General features: G+C 38.2%; 1 protein-coding gene across 1 annotated transcript in view; it reads left to right on the top strand.

Moving 5' to 3' along the window:
• The window catches only part of TTC23 (tetratricopeptide repeat domain 23), a 48,452-nt gene extending 31,517 nt beyond the window's left edge, over positions 1-16,935 (top strand). The window contains 3 exon segments of the mRNA XM_074964518.1: positions 1,894-2,016; positions 16,052-16,131; positions 16,511-16,935. Coding sequence (XP_074820619.1) covers positions 1,894-2,016; positions 16,052-16,131; positions 16,511-16,583 — 276 coding nt within the window. The 3' untranslated portion in view covers positions 16,584-16,935.

Here is a 16,935-nt window from a genome sequence, read left to right as displayed (position 1 = left end):
AATACTGTTGTCTCCTCACTTTCGTAAGTACCAATGTCACTTACCAATTAAAAAAAGATTCATATGTCAATACTTACTTTAAGCTTTATCGCCTAAGCTTTATTGTAAAGTTTCCTCACATTTCTTATAGAACTAGTGTATGCTGATGTTCTGCCTTTGGGCAGCAACACATCACTTAATTTGCAAGTGCAAACCAGAGACTTGTGTTTTGTCACTCTGCTATTTGTGGCTTCATGTAATTTTAGTGGGCTTTTTGGAAACTCTAGAAACTCTTGCAGGTTTCCGTTTTCTTCTGCTCCCTCTCTCCTTCCTTTTTCTCTCTCCACTTCCTTTCCCTCACTCACAGCTACCTTGATCCTTTTTGATAACTCTTTCTTCTCTAAAATCACTACCCTCTGATGTTACATGTATGGCTACCTTTTGAAGTCAGTATATTTGCCTTAATATTTATATATACATAGGCTGACTTGGGATATCATATGTAGTTCAGTGTATACAGGCTTGCAGGGTAAAGTCTATATCATATAGCCATTGTTGCTTTTCTCTATGTTACGATTCTCTGTGTTTTGCTTTATATAGCTTTATTATTTATGCTTGTCCCCAAAACTCAATAAATATAATTTTAAAACTTCCATCCACTTTAAATTGGAACCTGATGGAAGTTTTGCAAATATCCATGTTTGGTCCTCACAATTTCAGAGATGAAAAAGCCATGTTCATTTCCCACAAGATATCCCATAAATCACTTAATTCCTCCTTCATTCTCTCCTGAATGTGGACTGAGCACAGTAACTTTTCTATTTGATTTTTCTATAGTCCTTCCCTTTTCAGGTCCACTTGAGAGACTGTTTTTGACTCCTGATTTTCCCCAGTTAGACTAGGAATTGCAGTTGCTTGTGAGTTTATTACCTTTCAGAAGGCTCCCTGCAGTGAAGAGTGGATGGGAGGAGGATAGAGCAACAAATACCTTGTATTTCTGCATGACCTGACACAGCTGAGCTGGCTTACTGCTGATTATGACAATGAGCAGCAGTGGCAGGGCTTTACTGGCAGAGAATGCTGCAGCAACATTATAGCCTCTTGCCATTAGTGTCATTATGCCCACAAGGACAAAGCATGGGAAAGGGTAAAAATCATCTTTAGCGGGACCAAGATTTTTCCCCTTTTGTGTAAAAAGTTTTAATAGTGAATCAGTGGATCTCATTATGAGGTGTATTCTTCTCTCATGCACATGCCTGTAAATCCCATGCGTTTGGAGTGGCATTGCACATGCCCACCAAGAGGTGCATATAAATCTCTCTGTGTCCAAAGTGAAGGGAAACCCCACTGATAAGACTGAAATGATGCTTCATTCTGGGCTTCAAATAAATATAACCATCATTTGTACAGCCCCTTTTACCCCAAGGATCCCAAAACACTCTAACCACATGTGACCATTTATGTGCAGGAGTCATCTCACCCACCCCTCAACTACAGCCATCTCGGGAGTGGACTATGCAGCTATATAACAGTGCACAGGAAAAATGCACAACAAATCAAGACAGGAAATGAACAAGAATACTGTTGTTAGAAACTGAAGTGGAAAATTAGATTGGAGGGGAGGGGGTTTTACTTTCTGAACCAAAACAGAATGTAACTGATATTTGGGATTGGTAGCTAAACAGTTCACCTCGGACCTGATCCAATGCCAGTGGAAGAAACTGGGAAAACTGATTTTAATATGCACCCAACATCTCATTTATAAAGTCTGTTTGATTTCCCTGAAAAAGAAACTTTCTGCCAAATAAGCCCATTTATTTTCTTCTTCTCCCACTGGAGACAGAGCTAGCTGTGACACCACATCAAAGAAGTGTCATTTAAACTAAACTGTTTCCTCTGTTTATTTTTTAACAGGCTCATTTCATTGCACTGAGAAAAAGCCCTTCTTCAGGGGAAGCAGCAGAAACTGCTCACTTGGTGACACAGGCTGCAGTTTCCTCTAAACGACCAGAGCACTGTGGTGAATTCCTTTTAAAGGTTATGAATGGTTACCATGCTGTCCTGCTTGTAGGAATGCACATTTCAGTAAATGCTGCATGCTGTATCACGGTAGATTTAGTCCCTCTTGCATTGTTTGCTTCATTTTGCAGACTTTGTATGACTGACGTTGTTTCTCAAGGCATAGCGGATGCTTTTGATATGTATCACCCTCCACTTAATCCTTTGCCTTTTATGAGCAATAGCTAAATCACCAGAGGGAGTTACAGAGGCAGCCTTGAAGCCACAGAAGATGTTATAAACCGACGGCAGGCATTTGCCATTTCTTTCTAACGTGTTTATCCATCTTTTAAAATCATTAGTGAGCTGCAGCCACTGCTATGACTGAACCAGTAAGTGTGCTGACTGCAATCTCTTTCCATTCCCTTGCTGGAATTCTTACTTTGCAATTTGAAGTGGCCTCAAGCTATCAATCAGTGTGTGCAGCTGTAGCTATACAAATTTGCTGTATCCAAAAGCCTGGGCACAGGGTTGCTGCCATCAAATTTTAAAACCCTACCATTTATCCTTTGGGACCCTGCCACTGAAAGTTTTCTGTCCTGATTTAGTATTCTGCTATTCTGTTAGGATTCTTTCAGTTCTATCAGTTAATAATAACCTAGTATTTATAGATTTGGTTCTCAACCAGTGGTACACATACCCCTGGGGGTACACAGAGGTCTTCCAGGGGGTACGTGAACTCATCTAGATATTTGCCTAGTTTTACAACAGGCTATATAAAAAGCACTAGCAAAGTCAATACATACTAAAATTTCATACAGACAACGACTTGTTTATACTGCTCTATCTACTATACACTGAAACATAAGTACACTATTTATATTCCAGGGGATTTAGTTAGAATTATATGGTAAAAATGAGAACGTCAGCAATTTTTCAGTAACAGTGAGCTGTGACACTTTTGTATTTTTATGTCTGATTTTGTAAGCAAGTAGTTTTTAAATGAGGTGAAACTTGGGATACACAAGACATATCAGACTCCTGAAAGGAATACGGTAGTCTGGAAAGGTTGAGAGCCACTGTTGTAGAGCATATTGCATGTTCCTTGCACTTGAAATATTTTCTACTTAATTTTCTGTAAACGCTGGAGGCACACTAATCAGGTTGACATGTAAGGCCATCCACCCTAAACTCTGATTGGCTGAGAGTTCAAAACTGTCATTAAGGTACATTGATGGAGCCTCAAAGCCAGAGGCATTGATACAGAGCTAGAATAAAGAGGATTTGACTCCCACGAGGGATGTTATTCAGTGAATCTGAAATACAGCCTGGTACAGAGAGCTCTGTACAAGGCTCTACATATCACTTAAGCCTCATGTTGTTATAGCCATAAGTGCAACATAGGAGCACAGATCCACATTAGAGGGGTGAATTTCACCCAGAGGGAATTTTAAATGTGAGAGTTTAGAACATGGGAACAGAAGTCTATTGTTCAGTTATTGTGAAGTGAATTCGAGGAGGTATACGGAAGGTTTAGACGACCAGGGAGAACCAGGACCTTGCCATTTATAGAAAATACCTTTATCTGATTTCTGATGGAGACTGAATGACTAAGACTGGCTCAGAGTAACAGATAGGGCCACCTACTCTAAGCCATACACTGACTATCCATTTCAAGCAGATCAGTTACATACAATGTGTGGGGAGAAGATATTTTGAAATAAAATTACTTATGCTCAGTGTTTAAATGGTTTATAAAGTGCTGCTGGTAAGTATTCTCATGCATATTTTAAAAGGCTATTTCAGGTGACCAGAATGAAGAAAGCCATGCAAGACTTTGGGCTGGCAGGTTTATAAAAGGAAAACAAATGGGGGGAATAAAAAACTCTTTCCAGCAGTCGTCAGCTATCCTAGCTCATATAATGGGCATTAGGAATATGTTCAGTGCTTCCTCGTGACCCTGAATTAACAGGATGTGATCTGTTTGCAATTCCCTTGGAATGATCTACCTCAACCCTTAGTTGAAGACACCAATTATCCCCTATCGGTTCAGCTATTATTTTAAATCACAAAGAAATTAAAGAGGCAGGAATGTATATTCCTTATGGGGAAAGCAAATTCCTGCAGTCTCATCCTGGTTTACACATTAACCAAATTTGAATACTTGCATGCCCCATCAAGTCTTGCAGCCTTTGAGACATTTCTTTTTTGTGTGTTTTTCTGCACCTTTCTCTTTCAATTTTTAATTTCTTGCTTATAAAACTGAGTAAGAAAGTATGACAGTATTGTCATTAAAAGTTGAAATATTTTTCATTATACAGAGCAAAGAAAAGAGCTTGGATCTCTTTCAGCCCTGTGGGCTTGATTCTTCCCTGCATCAGGGCTAAGCCTAGTGCCAGAACTGAGGGGGCAGCAGTACTTCTCTCCTGGGACTGCCAGGGCTGGTTCTGATCCCAACTCAAGTTTGGACATGCCTGAAGGCTGGCTTAACTTGTGCCATATCTTCAATATCTGGGGCATGGCCCCGCCTACCTTCATTCTGCTCCACCATGCCCCCAGCTCTGAGGAGGCTCCCTGTGTTGGGGTTATTTCCCAGGTGTGCTTTTTAATTGTGGCCCTTTAGTCTCTGAACGGGGGACACTGCCAGACATGCCCAAGTTGCTGCTTTGAATGTGGGCATGGGATCCAAAAGTTGGTTAAGCTACCAACATTTTATGATTACAAATATTCTAGCTACAGATTACTAGTCAGCCCTTCTCTGAGCAAAATACAATTATGAAATTATCCATGTAAAGATTTCTTAAGTGCCTTTACTTCTTGGAACTGTTTACAAATATTAATGAACATATGAAGAACTGCCTTAAAAAAGAGTAACAAAAGCTACTGCTCTTGTTTCAGCCAATTACCCTTTTATTGTTAGACAGAGTGAGGAAAGGGGGAGAAAATAACCAAATACTGAACAGATAAATATGCTTTAGATCATGCCCTGAAGCTCACAGGTCCTGAGCTCTGGCGAACAACCACTTCCAAAGGTGAGAGCCCTGTGCTGACAGAGTTTTGCTGTCAGTCATAAAAAAAAAAGTCAGTTATAGGATCTAGCAGCCAGAATGTCCTGGCTGATCTTAATTAATGTGATGGAATATGTGAGAGGTGATCTCACAGGTCCAGACACAGACCATTGAAGACTTTCAAGATTGTAATCAAAATTTTGAATTGCACCCAAAAGTAGTTGAGTTGCCAATGCATACTTGAGCATAGGTGGACTAATAACTCCTTTCACTCAGAAGGTGGCATCTTCCTTAGCTGAAACTTCCAGCTGTTTTTCAAGAATAGCCCTAACAATTGCATATGGTGGCTGTCTAGCTTGGATGTGACAAAGGCATGGATACCCATTGTGAGGTCACTTATCTCAGCCCTCACCTACATCACTATGACACTTTATATTTTTGTTCTAAAATACTCTAAGAAAATAAAATTCAGAGCTAGAAAACTTACCCCAGCCTATAGACTATAGTTTACTTTTACAATTCCATGGCAGATAAAATATCATTTCAAATTTTACATCCTCTATTGGGTACATGCTTTTTGAAGTCACCTGCTTCATATAAGAAGAACCTATCACAGGAACAGCTACATAATAGGAATTTTGAGCCTGTTTCCTCAAAACACCCCATCTATGTACAGAGTCTAGCAAGGGAAAAAATTGCTCAGTGCCCACTTCAATTCGTTTCCACTCTATTGGCTTGCACAGTGATACTAACCTGGCTAGCTTGCCAGTGCAACCAGTGTCAAACTTTATACTAACACTTCTCCCCAGCACTGAAAGGCATTCAAGATATTTGCGTTTTGTTTATAGCTTTTTCCATAAATGATATTCAGATAAAATAGCTTTTGGGACAACATGTACTTCAATGTAAACCTTCAAAGCCTGATAGCAAAAACAGAGCTGAACACAGGCAGCCTTGTTTGGAATTGTTTCCCTCTTTGCTTTGCAATGCTTGAGCCCCTTCCAGGCAGTGTTCTTTAAAGAGTATTTGAATACAGAGTCTGCGCATCACTGCAGACACGAGGCAGAGAGACCTTTCTTTAACTATGCCATTCCTTCCAAGCATGCAGTTGCCACAGTTTAGTAAAAAGCTAACATCACAGAAAGTTAGCTGCAGATTTGAGTCACACTAAGTATTACTTCAGGATAGGTTCTATTTATTGTACGCTTTCAGATTTTAAATGTATGTATATCTATAATATATCAAAGGTGCTCTGCTTAGATATGTCAGTACTTTCCACTTAGTTTATGGTATAAAATATGGCTTTAACAAAATATTATATAAATTTATACACATTTATAATTAATCTACTGCTGATACATTGCACTTATATAGCACTTTTCCTCCAAGGATCTCAAAGCACTTCATAAACACTCTCATGCCAGTATTTAGCCTTAGATGGAGTTTACCGCCAGCTTTAGACTGCATTCCCAAGCAGCCCAACTCCAAAAAGACCCAATCCCGGTGTGCCGGGGGCCACTACTGGCCTCACACCATCCACGGGCACCTCTTAATGGTTTCACGCCAGGACCGGGTCTTCTTGGGGTTGGGTTGCTTCGGAATGCAGCCCAAAGCTGGTGGTAAACTCCATCTAAGGCTAAATACTGGCACAAGACCAATAGTCAACAAGTACCATAAGGGAAAGTTGTAAAGAACTTTATAAACACTAATTATTTATGCCTTAACCTTGTTACTTATTTTACCCATCTTAGAGATGAGTAAACTGAGATTCAGACCAATTAAGTGATTTGCTCAAGGTGTCACAGCAAATAAGTGGGAGAATTGGGAATAGAATTCAAGAATCTTGACTCCAGTCCCACTAGATCACATTCACTCCCAAAAGTATATATATGTATAATACTAATTTTGAGACTGTCTTCAGATATTTAGTATGTTCATACCATGAACATGTTCATATTCAATATTATTGGTTTTCAGCCTTTTGTCAGAGATCAAATGTGGTAAAGTTATTTGCCCATTGTTACACAGTGAGTCAGTGACAGAGATGGGATTAGAACCCAGGAGTCTTGACTCACTGTTCTCCATTCTAACAATTTAATCTTACAGCCCCAGATTACATGCTGTTTTAAATTTAACATATTTTTATATTTAGACTTTCCCCAGTTTGTAACTGACCCTGCTGTCAAACAACATCAGTGAGAGGAGAACTTCTCTATTTTATCAAAAAGAAAAGGAGTACTTGTGGCACCTTAGAGACTAACAAATTTATTTGAGCATAAGCTTTCGTGAGCTACAGCTCACTTCATCGGATGCATGCAGCGGAAAATACAGTGGGGAGATTTATATACACAGAGAACACGAAACAATGGGTGTTACCATACACACTGTAACAAAAGTGATCAGGTAAGGTGAGCTATTACCAGTGGGGGGTGGGGGGGGGAACCTTTTGTAGTGATAATCAAGGTGGGGCATTTCCAGCAGTTGACAAGAACGTGTGAGGAACAGTGGGGGGGCGGGGGGAGAATAAACATGGGGAAATAGTTTTACTTTGTGTAATGACACATCCACTCCCAGTCTTTATTCAAGTCTAAGTTAATTGTATCCAGTTTGCAAATTAATTCCAATTCAGCAGTCTCTCGTTGGAGTCTGTTTTTGAAGTTTTTTTGTTGAAGAATTGCCACTTTTAGGTCTGTAATCGAGTGACCAAAGAGATTGAAGTGTTCTCCGACTGGTTTTTGAATGTTATAATTCTTGACGCCTTCATCATCTGGACCCATGGAAAAGAAACCCTTGAGGAATTCCACCACGATTTCAACAATTTCCGTCCCACCATCAACCTCAGCCTGGACCAGTCCACACAAGAGATCCACTTCCTGGACACTACGGTGCTAATAAGCGATGGTCACATAAATACCACCCTATACCGGAAACTAATTTGCAAACTGGATACAATTAACTTAGGCTTGAATAAAGACTGGGAGTGGATGGGACATTACAGAAAGTAAAACTGTTTCCCGATGTTTATTTCCCCCCCACACACACACACACTGTTCCTCAGACGTTCTTGTCAACTGCTGGAAATGGCCCACCTTGATTATCACTACAAAAGGTTCCCTCCCCCCCACCCCGGCTCTCCTGCTGGTAATAGCTCATCTTACCTGATCACTTTTGTTACAGTGTGCATGGTAACACCCATTGTTTCATGTTCTCTGTGTATATAAATCTCCCCATTGTATTTTCCACTGCATGCAGCCGATGAAGTGAGCTGTAGCTCACGAAAGCTTATGCTCAAATAAATTTGTAAGCTTATGCTCAAATAAATAAGCCACAAGTACTCCTTTTCTTTTTGCAGATATAGACTAACTCAGTTGCTACTCTGAAATCTATTTTATCATGTGTTGATAAACAACTCCCAACTAAATGGGTCACAAAGTGGAATAGCCTGCACATACTTTATTCATGAAGTGTTAATTGCCCTTTTTCTGTGAATTTACTTTGTGGTAGGTTAACATATGTAACCTTTAGAACAGCTGTGGGAATACACAACAGGTACAGGTCCTGCATGAAACAGCCTTAGGAAACAGACCTGAATGTGTGATTGTGCCATGTTGTAGCACTAAACTAAACTAAATATAGTCCTCTTTCAAACAGGACTATGTAAACATGAACCAGATATCTTTTAGTTTGCACCAACAGTGTCCACATGGGGCAGTTAGAGTGCAACTTCTTGGTGTACTCTGCAGTTCACACACCCATAATTTACACCGTGGCAGAGTATAGATAAGTCCTAAACCTCATAACCATGTATCAACTCGCTTATAGAATTGTGTTGCTGTTTACAGTGTGTTGCAGTTGTAGTCACAGTGAACTGCATGAGTTGCACTTCCCTTCCTTTTGGATACGTTCTGAACAAAATGGGAGGAGGGCAGAGAGGCTGAGCTCCTTAAATCAACCTTGTAATAACTAATGACTATGGGAGTGATATTAAAATAGCTGCTGTTCAGGATGCCAGTTACAGACTAGTCCAAATGCCAGAGGTCAAGAAAGTGAGCCAGTGCCCTATGGAAGACTAGGTATCAGATAACTGATGAATCTAGAACAGATTTTAATGTAACAGGACATCTGGCATTCGCTACAATTCTACTGTCCAATGATGAATTTACACCAGATTCCATGCTGATTGGCCTTACTCTTACGAAGAGAATAGGTGCAAGCTATCAGACATGCACAAATTCCTGATTTGGGTCAGTGCATATGGTACTTTATGTGCAAAGAGACATGCTTGCAGCCCTTCCTTCAGCCATCCCTCCAAAACATGTCCTTGTATGTCTAATTACTTTTGTGAAATTCCTAGACTGGGGAGGGAAAAGCCACATGTGCTTATTGAAGTACATGTTGTAATATAGCACATAAAAGCAGAGGACCCAATCCTAAAGTCCTGATACAAGCAAAATTTCCAGTGGCACAGGGATCAGGCTCACAGAAACCAGAAGTAAAAAAATACAAATGTATTCTCTAACTGGACAGTTATTGCACATTTAGAGCCAAGGAACAGATAATTTAGGGAGGGAGAACTTCTCTGGCTTTCCCCCCTACAAACAAATCACTACCTCTCTTCTTTCTTGCACATAGGCCCTTTTAAAGTAATGTTCTTAGGCAGAAATAACAAATGAGCAGCAAACTTATTTTTCTAATGGAAATCCAAAAGGAAATTTCATGAGCACCTTTAAGAATATTTTATCTTTGTACAAGTAATTGTGCTTCAATTGTCACAGAAGTTATCATACAAACTAACAAAAGTAGGAAATTAAAGCAGTACTTAGAAATCATTTTCTTAAAATGAAGAGTTCCTTACTTCTGTTATAGCACTCATTATTTATTATTGTTAAAAGTGAAAGGCTTTTTTTTTTTTTTTTGCATAGCTAAGAACATAAGAATGGCCATTGTGGGTCAGACCAGTATCCTCTCTTCTGACAGTGGCCAATGCCAGGTGCCCCCGAGGGAATGAACAGAACAGGTAATCCTCAAGTGATCCATTCCCTGTTGCTCAATATAGAACAACTATTTACACTTTTAAATCTAGGCAGTTGCTTCATATTTTACTCTTATAAACATCTGCATCATATTTCATTTAGATTTCTAATAGAGCTGGTTGAAAAAATTGAATAATTCTTTGTGAAATTTTTGACTGAAAATTTTGATGAAAAAATCAGATTTTGAAAAATTTAGACCAGCTCTTGCATCTAACCTGGTACTAACGAGGGCCAGATTGTGGAGTTCTTGTACATCATGAAATGCATTTATTCATGTGAGTAGTCCCATTGAATTCAGCATTTCACTTCGACCATTTGTTTCTCATAGGGTAGTGTGTGCTAAATCTAGCATAGCATAGCATACCATCTCCCTGATGCAAGTTTGCAGCTAAGTGCATGACAGTGGCAGCGTAAAGTAGGGCCAGGAGGCTGGCCTAAATGAGTCTGACTAACATTTCAAGGAAGGTCATGCAAAGCTTATAAAAATGTATGATGAAACATGTGATCCTCTGTTAGACTCCGACAATCTTTCGGAAATCCATTCCTTCTTTCTCAGATGCTGGTGATGAAAGGAATTTCTTCTTCCCCTTTGCCCCAGCAAGCAGAAGTTTTTGTCTGGGTTTATATTTTTAATCTCGAATAACCACTTCTACAAATAATTTTTAATTGTAGTAAACTAAACCAAAATATGGGTGTGTGCCTGTGTATATCAGTATTTGCCTTCCAAAATCATTGCTCTACTTTTATTCTGCTAGAAACATATCACAGAAAGGAGAAACACAGGTTGCGTTTTTAAGGGCTTGATCATATATACTTGAAGTTAATGACAAAGTTCCCATTGACTTTAATACTGCAGGATCAGGGCCTAAATGCATTAAACTCAGTCATTCTTTACAGATTTTTAAAGAAGCATCCATGCTGCATTAAAATCAATGCTAAGAGAAAGGCATTGATATCTAGGACATTATTGCCTCAAAATTTAGACAGATGTCCCAAAAAAGGATTCTATGAGGTTACAAAATTAATGGGATGATTTTAACATGTTGCCCATTTCTAAATTTCACAGGAGAATTCCATATGTGATGGATAAACTAGGCGTTGTTTTGTAGTGCAGAACATACATTTCAAACATGGAAAACCAAATACATGCTTTGTGATGTATGCTAGTGAAGCAGGGTTTTTTTAACGTTTTCCCTCGATGCATACCTAGAATTGGTGGCCTCTTATTTCGCAAATGCAGTTTTTGCCCTGCCATTTCCAGCCACAAATAAGTGCACATGCAATTGATGTTCCTTAAAGCATTAAGCAACCTCGTAGTTCCCCCAAATTAGATGGATTTTGTGACACCAGTTGCAGCTGTAGTTATTTTCAGCAGTTAAAATGCAGGCACAAAATAGGAGGCCAAGTGAAGGATCCTTAAAAACAGACACTATGTGTTTTGTTACATGTAACTTTAAGAAGTACATTGATTTACATACCATGAATTTTGATTTTAGGGAGAAGGGTAAGGAATGAGTGTTCTTGTCTACTTTAATGATAAATACTCTTAAGATAAGATGACCTTAAAATGCCTCTCATAGAAATTAAAAGAAATAGCTTATGACTTTGTGAAAGCACATTCAGTTATTTTATTTAGTTATAGAAACCTCTGACAGCTTAAGGAAATTGTAATTGTAATATTGTGTGGTTAAGGTTGACTCTAATTTTAAAGAGTAATATACAAGGTTACAACAGAATAATTCTTTCATACCACAATACTGAGAAGCTGGATATTTTCCTGTGCTCTCTTGGATAATGGTTTGCTGTTATTGGCCTGATTGCAAAAAAAACAAACATATTAAACTATACGACTTTTAGAGACAGATTTCTCAAATCCAATGGGCAATTTCAAAATGTTTGATTATTGTAAGTAAATATCATGATTGTGAAGGTGCTGAAGTTTCAAAACAATGGAAAATTATCACCTTCTCATTCACTGAGCCGGTACAGTCAGGCAGTGGAAATATCAGCTTCCCACACGGCTCTGCCAGCGTGTCCCAGCTCAGACCTAAAAGTTAGCTCACTCTCTGTGCCCATTCAGTTAATGACCTTACTGCCAGACAGTAGTGTTTTCTATAAAGTAAACATTTTCTGCTAGAAACTTGACTAAGGCAGATTCATTTAATATAAGCCACCAAATAGGGAGGTGTTAACAGCCCAGTCTAGATTTAAAACAGTAACCTACATTTGAAAAGTTCCACTACCAGACATGGGTTATGTATTTTTTCCACTTTGGATTCTTTAGTAATTAGTGAAAACAGTTCCATTAAAACATTAAGGGCTGGGTTTTCCAAAAATTGAAGCCCTTGGTCCATGTGCATTTGCATATCTACATAGTACACTCAAGCCATTTGCGTACATAAAGGAGCAAATAACTCATTAGTGCATAAAGAAAAGGAGTACTTGTGGCACCTTAGAGACTAACTAATTTATTTGAGCATAAGCTTTCGTGAGCTACAGCTCACTTCATCGGATGCATTCCGATGTAGCTCACGAAAGCTTATGCTCAAATAAATTTGTTAGTCTCTAAGGTGCCACAAGTACTCCTTTTCTTTTTGCAAATACAGACTAACACGGCTGCTACTCTGAAACCTGTCATTATTGCATGCAATTTCTGTAACTCTGCATGGAGTAGATGCACAAATGGTCACCTACCATCGGCCTCAACTTTCTGAAAATTAGGTCCAAAGGCTTAAAAGATGGAAATCTGTTAAATTCCTTTCAAGAAACAAGAACTGAAGGCTGGTTTTAGATAATAATACTTTGCACTTATAAAGTGACTCATCAGAGGATCTCAAAGCAACTTACAAAGGTAGTTATGTACTTTTCCCTCCATTTTACAGGTGGAGAAACTGACAGAGAGATGACTGATTTGCCCAAAAGTCTCCTTACACTCTATCCTCTATTTTAGCTACTAGACTGTGCCAACTCCATTATAATTTATTCTGCATTCTTTCTGTGTATCTTTTTTAATCTTTAATCAAAAAAGGTACTATAGAGTGGCTAGCAGACAACACGCAGGATATAGTTGCGAACCCATTCTGGTATAGCGACAACTCACAACAAAAATAATCTACAGTTAAGTCTGAACCTTTGCAATTGCCCAATTTAGTATTTGGAATGTATGAGGCCAGCAGCTTCTTAGTGGGGCCTGTTGTTGCAGGCTACTTTAACTGCGCCTTCTGTGTTCTGCTGTTTGTATCACAACAGCAGCTGCAGCCACAGAGTTCCCAGCTTAACTACCTGGAGTCCATTTAAAAGAGAAGCTTTTCCAGATGTAGCTTTCCCTGTGCTGAGTGGTCTGTCTGGTACATGGGTATAAAAACAAATCAGAAGGTGAGATTATATTATGTAGTACAACATAACATTATTCAATAATCAGTTTAAGGAGCTAGCCTGAATTGAGAAATATAGAAGGGCTCTGTAGAACTTCAGCTGACAAGAGAGTCTGACATTTTTGTATCATAAAGTCCCTTTTTCACCTTAAGGCAAATACAGCTCTAAACAATTTTTTGCATGTTGTGTAAGACTTGCTAATAATCCATGGAGTCTAATAAAGTCAGATGTAGTCTAAGAATTTATTTCAAGGCATCACACTTTAAATCTTAGACCAACCCAATTAATAAATCACCATTTACAGTAAAATTCATCAACTTATTTATTGTATATACAAATAACAATTTCATACTACTGACTGATGACAGGAACAAAACGTAAACTATTCCTATGCATATTCTATATTAAATAGAATATATCCTGTTGAGCTCACACAAGCACTGGCTAAATAACCAAACTGGCTATATTGTGTAGTGAGAAGAGCTCTTTAGAAAAGCTATAGGGACCCATAAAGTTTAATTGTTTCTCAGCTCAGAAAATTTATAAAAATTACACTAGTAAAGACCAATATTTGTGACTTTTTAGATGACTATTTGGACTTGCTCTCATCATATTTAATGTAGAATGTGTGCCCACAATACATCAATTTACAGCATAGTGTTATGGCATAGTGTCCTTTAGTATACTTTATCTGAGATGAAGGAAATAGAGTGCAGACAGAAGTATAATTTTTAAGTTGACCATTTCCCTTTAATTCCAAGTCTTTGACAAAGTGTGCTAACTTCACCAAGTGAAATACCAGCTTTAGGCTGCTGAATCCAAAAACAGTCACCATGTCAATAGCTTGAAACAATCTGTTGGTATCATGTGTGTGTTTTACCATGACGCTTGTCAGTGCCGAAAGTGTTCCACATCTTTAAGGTTATTATTATATGTCACTGCTATTTTTATTAACCTTACTTCATTATGTGTTCTGTGTTTGTAACTAATGCCACATTCCTGTAGCCAATGGCATAGCTGTGGGTGGGGAGGCAAGGATCTAAGTGTCTGTTTCAGTCTTTCCTATCCAACATACTGAGGTCTTCAACTTTTAAAAGCATCTCACTTTAGCTGTGTTTCAGCTAATTTTATTAGTGAAGAAACATTCCCTGTTACCAGCTGTGTGAGTAGATGTATGTACCCAGACTTCCTGTGATATTTATTTTTATAGTACTGATTTTTTTTTCTTACTCTAGTCCAGACTGTTTCTCAAACATTAATTAGATCAGGGGATGATTAAAATAAAAACAACACGGTAGTGCTACAGTTATTCAGTTAACATAAGATCACGCTTGCAATGTTCTCTCTGCGATCTCCACTTGAAGGTTAGGGCCTTGTAACTACTTTTTTTAAAAAAATATGATGCATTTAAAATTAAACCTTGACCTTTAGAGCTGGTTGAAAGCATTCGGATTTCCTTCCGCTGAGGGAACAAGATCTATTCTTGTATGAAGTATCATTGGTCTTTAAAACATGGGTATCTGAAGACCCACTTCAGCTTGTAACTAGCTAGCTGACAACAACAGACTTTAAGGGTAATTTTGGACAGTGTCTTATTAAAACACAAAACAGTTGTTATTAAAGCTTGCTGTTACCAGGAAATACCTGTTTCTCTGATCCTCTCTCTTTTGCCTAAAAGGACAAAACAAAAATGGTAAGCTCTTTGGCACATGGACCATTCTATCTTTTGTGTTTGTACAGCACCTATCACGTGGTGGGTACCACCAGATTATATACATAATCATATTTCTTGTGAGAAAGTTGTTTTTTCCTCACTGTTCTGCAAGGAATCAGCTATTTGAATTTCCAGTGCACATTTTTAAAATTAATTTTTTAATATTTTCAACGGCTAATTCAATGATAGCATGAGTTCAGATTACTGTATACAAATTAGAGATGCACCAAATGAACAGAATAAATAAAAACCAGCCAGAACCTTCCCTCCACCATGCAAACCAAACACAATTTTTATTTTTAGGTACAAAGCAGTTTAAGATTATTTTGAAATTTTAGTCTGTGGTTCCTGGTTTGGGCTGGAAACTCTTTAGGGTTTTAGAGTAGAGTAATTGCTGTAGATCCCTATTAGTTTCACTCCTGTTAAATTATGTAAGACTTTGCTATAAGAACAATTTGCTTTCCCAGGAACAGAATGCAACATAAACCCTGAGCTAAATTCTCCACTAAACCACATGCAAGTGGTTTTCTTTAAGGTGAATGTGGACTGTATTTGCATTGTTAGCTTAATAAATACCTCTATGACACCCCTATATGACTATACAATCATAACTTACGCAATCATAAAAATAAGTTCATGCCTAGTAATCCAATAGCAAATATAAATAATTATCTTCACCACACTCCGTCAATTCACAGCTCCAGTGGGAGTGGCTTTATGAAACCCAGGGATATGACAAGTTAGTCTTGTTCTTATTTAATTTGAGAGCTAATTATTTTGTAATATGATTACAATTTTCTTTAAGATATCTATCTTTATTTGTATAAATAGATCTGTTTGTTTTTCCTAGCTTGGCTTTTTTTATCGAAATATTTTGGATCAGATTCTGTATACTCCAATGGTAATGAGTGGTATTACGTATCTTATTAAATTATGTGTTGCAGTGCCTGTACCTACAGACCCTCTTATACGGCACCAACAACAAAAGGACTATAGCAACCCAGGAGGCCATTGACTCGTCAAAGTGAGTGAGTTTGCAGTCTTCTTGGCTGATCTTTTTATATGCTGTTACATTCTGCGTTCCCCTGCACGTCCCAGAGATATTTGGGCCGTAGATGTCACAGAAATATCTGATGGAAAAGAAAGATGACCCAAATTGTTGGAAAGTTCATAGGGCAACAGTTTGTTGAATATAACACTCTAGTTTAAGGATAACTCTTCAGACTTCCACATCAGTGATCTAACCACGGCCCTACAGAGATTTTGAAATGTGCCATCACCACTTAGATTAATCAGAGCACAAAATGAACTTCAGCCGAGGGTAGATTCCCTTTCACCTTGTAAATTAAGTGATGAATAGTGGAACTTGACAATGATTTACAACACCCTTCCTTCTTTTTCAGGGCCCCAGATGTAGCAGCAAAACAGAGAAGATCAGATAAAAAAAGACCACCATTCTGTGCTATTGTGCAATAGTACTCCATAGTGGGAAGACCCAAAGCCAATATATATATGAAGGTTTTTCATGTTTACGTCTGAAGACTTAACCTGTATTTGCAAGTATCCGTCAAGCAGAACTGAAATCCATCATTGGATTAAATACTGAATGTAAAGCAAACTTTCATGAGGATAGATTACTTACCTTAATGGATACAGGAAAAAAATTAATACAGGTGAATGCCATTTTTAATGTTTATACTCTTGGATCATAGCGTTTTAAGATTATGTAATGACAGCCTCTTCAGTTTTCTCTCTTGTGAATGAAATTTTTTTTTCCCTGTTTGGAAATACAAAACTGCCACAGTAATAAAATAATAAATTTAAATAA

This window comes from Natator depressus, chromosome 10 (assembly GCF_965152275.1).
Source record: "Natator depressus isolate rNatDep1 chromosome 10, rNatDep2.hap1, whole genome shotgun sequence".
NCBI lineage: Eukaryota > Metazoa > Chordata > Testudines > Cheloniidae > Natator > Natator depressus.
This window is presented reverse-complemented; position numbering and strand designations above follow the sequence as displayed.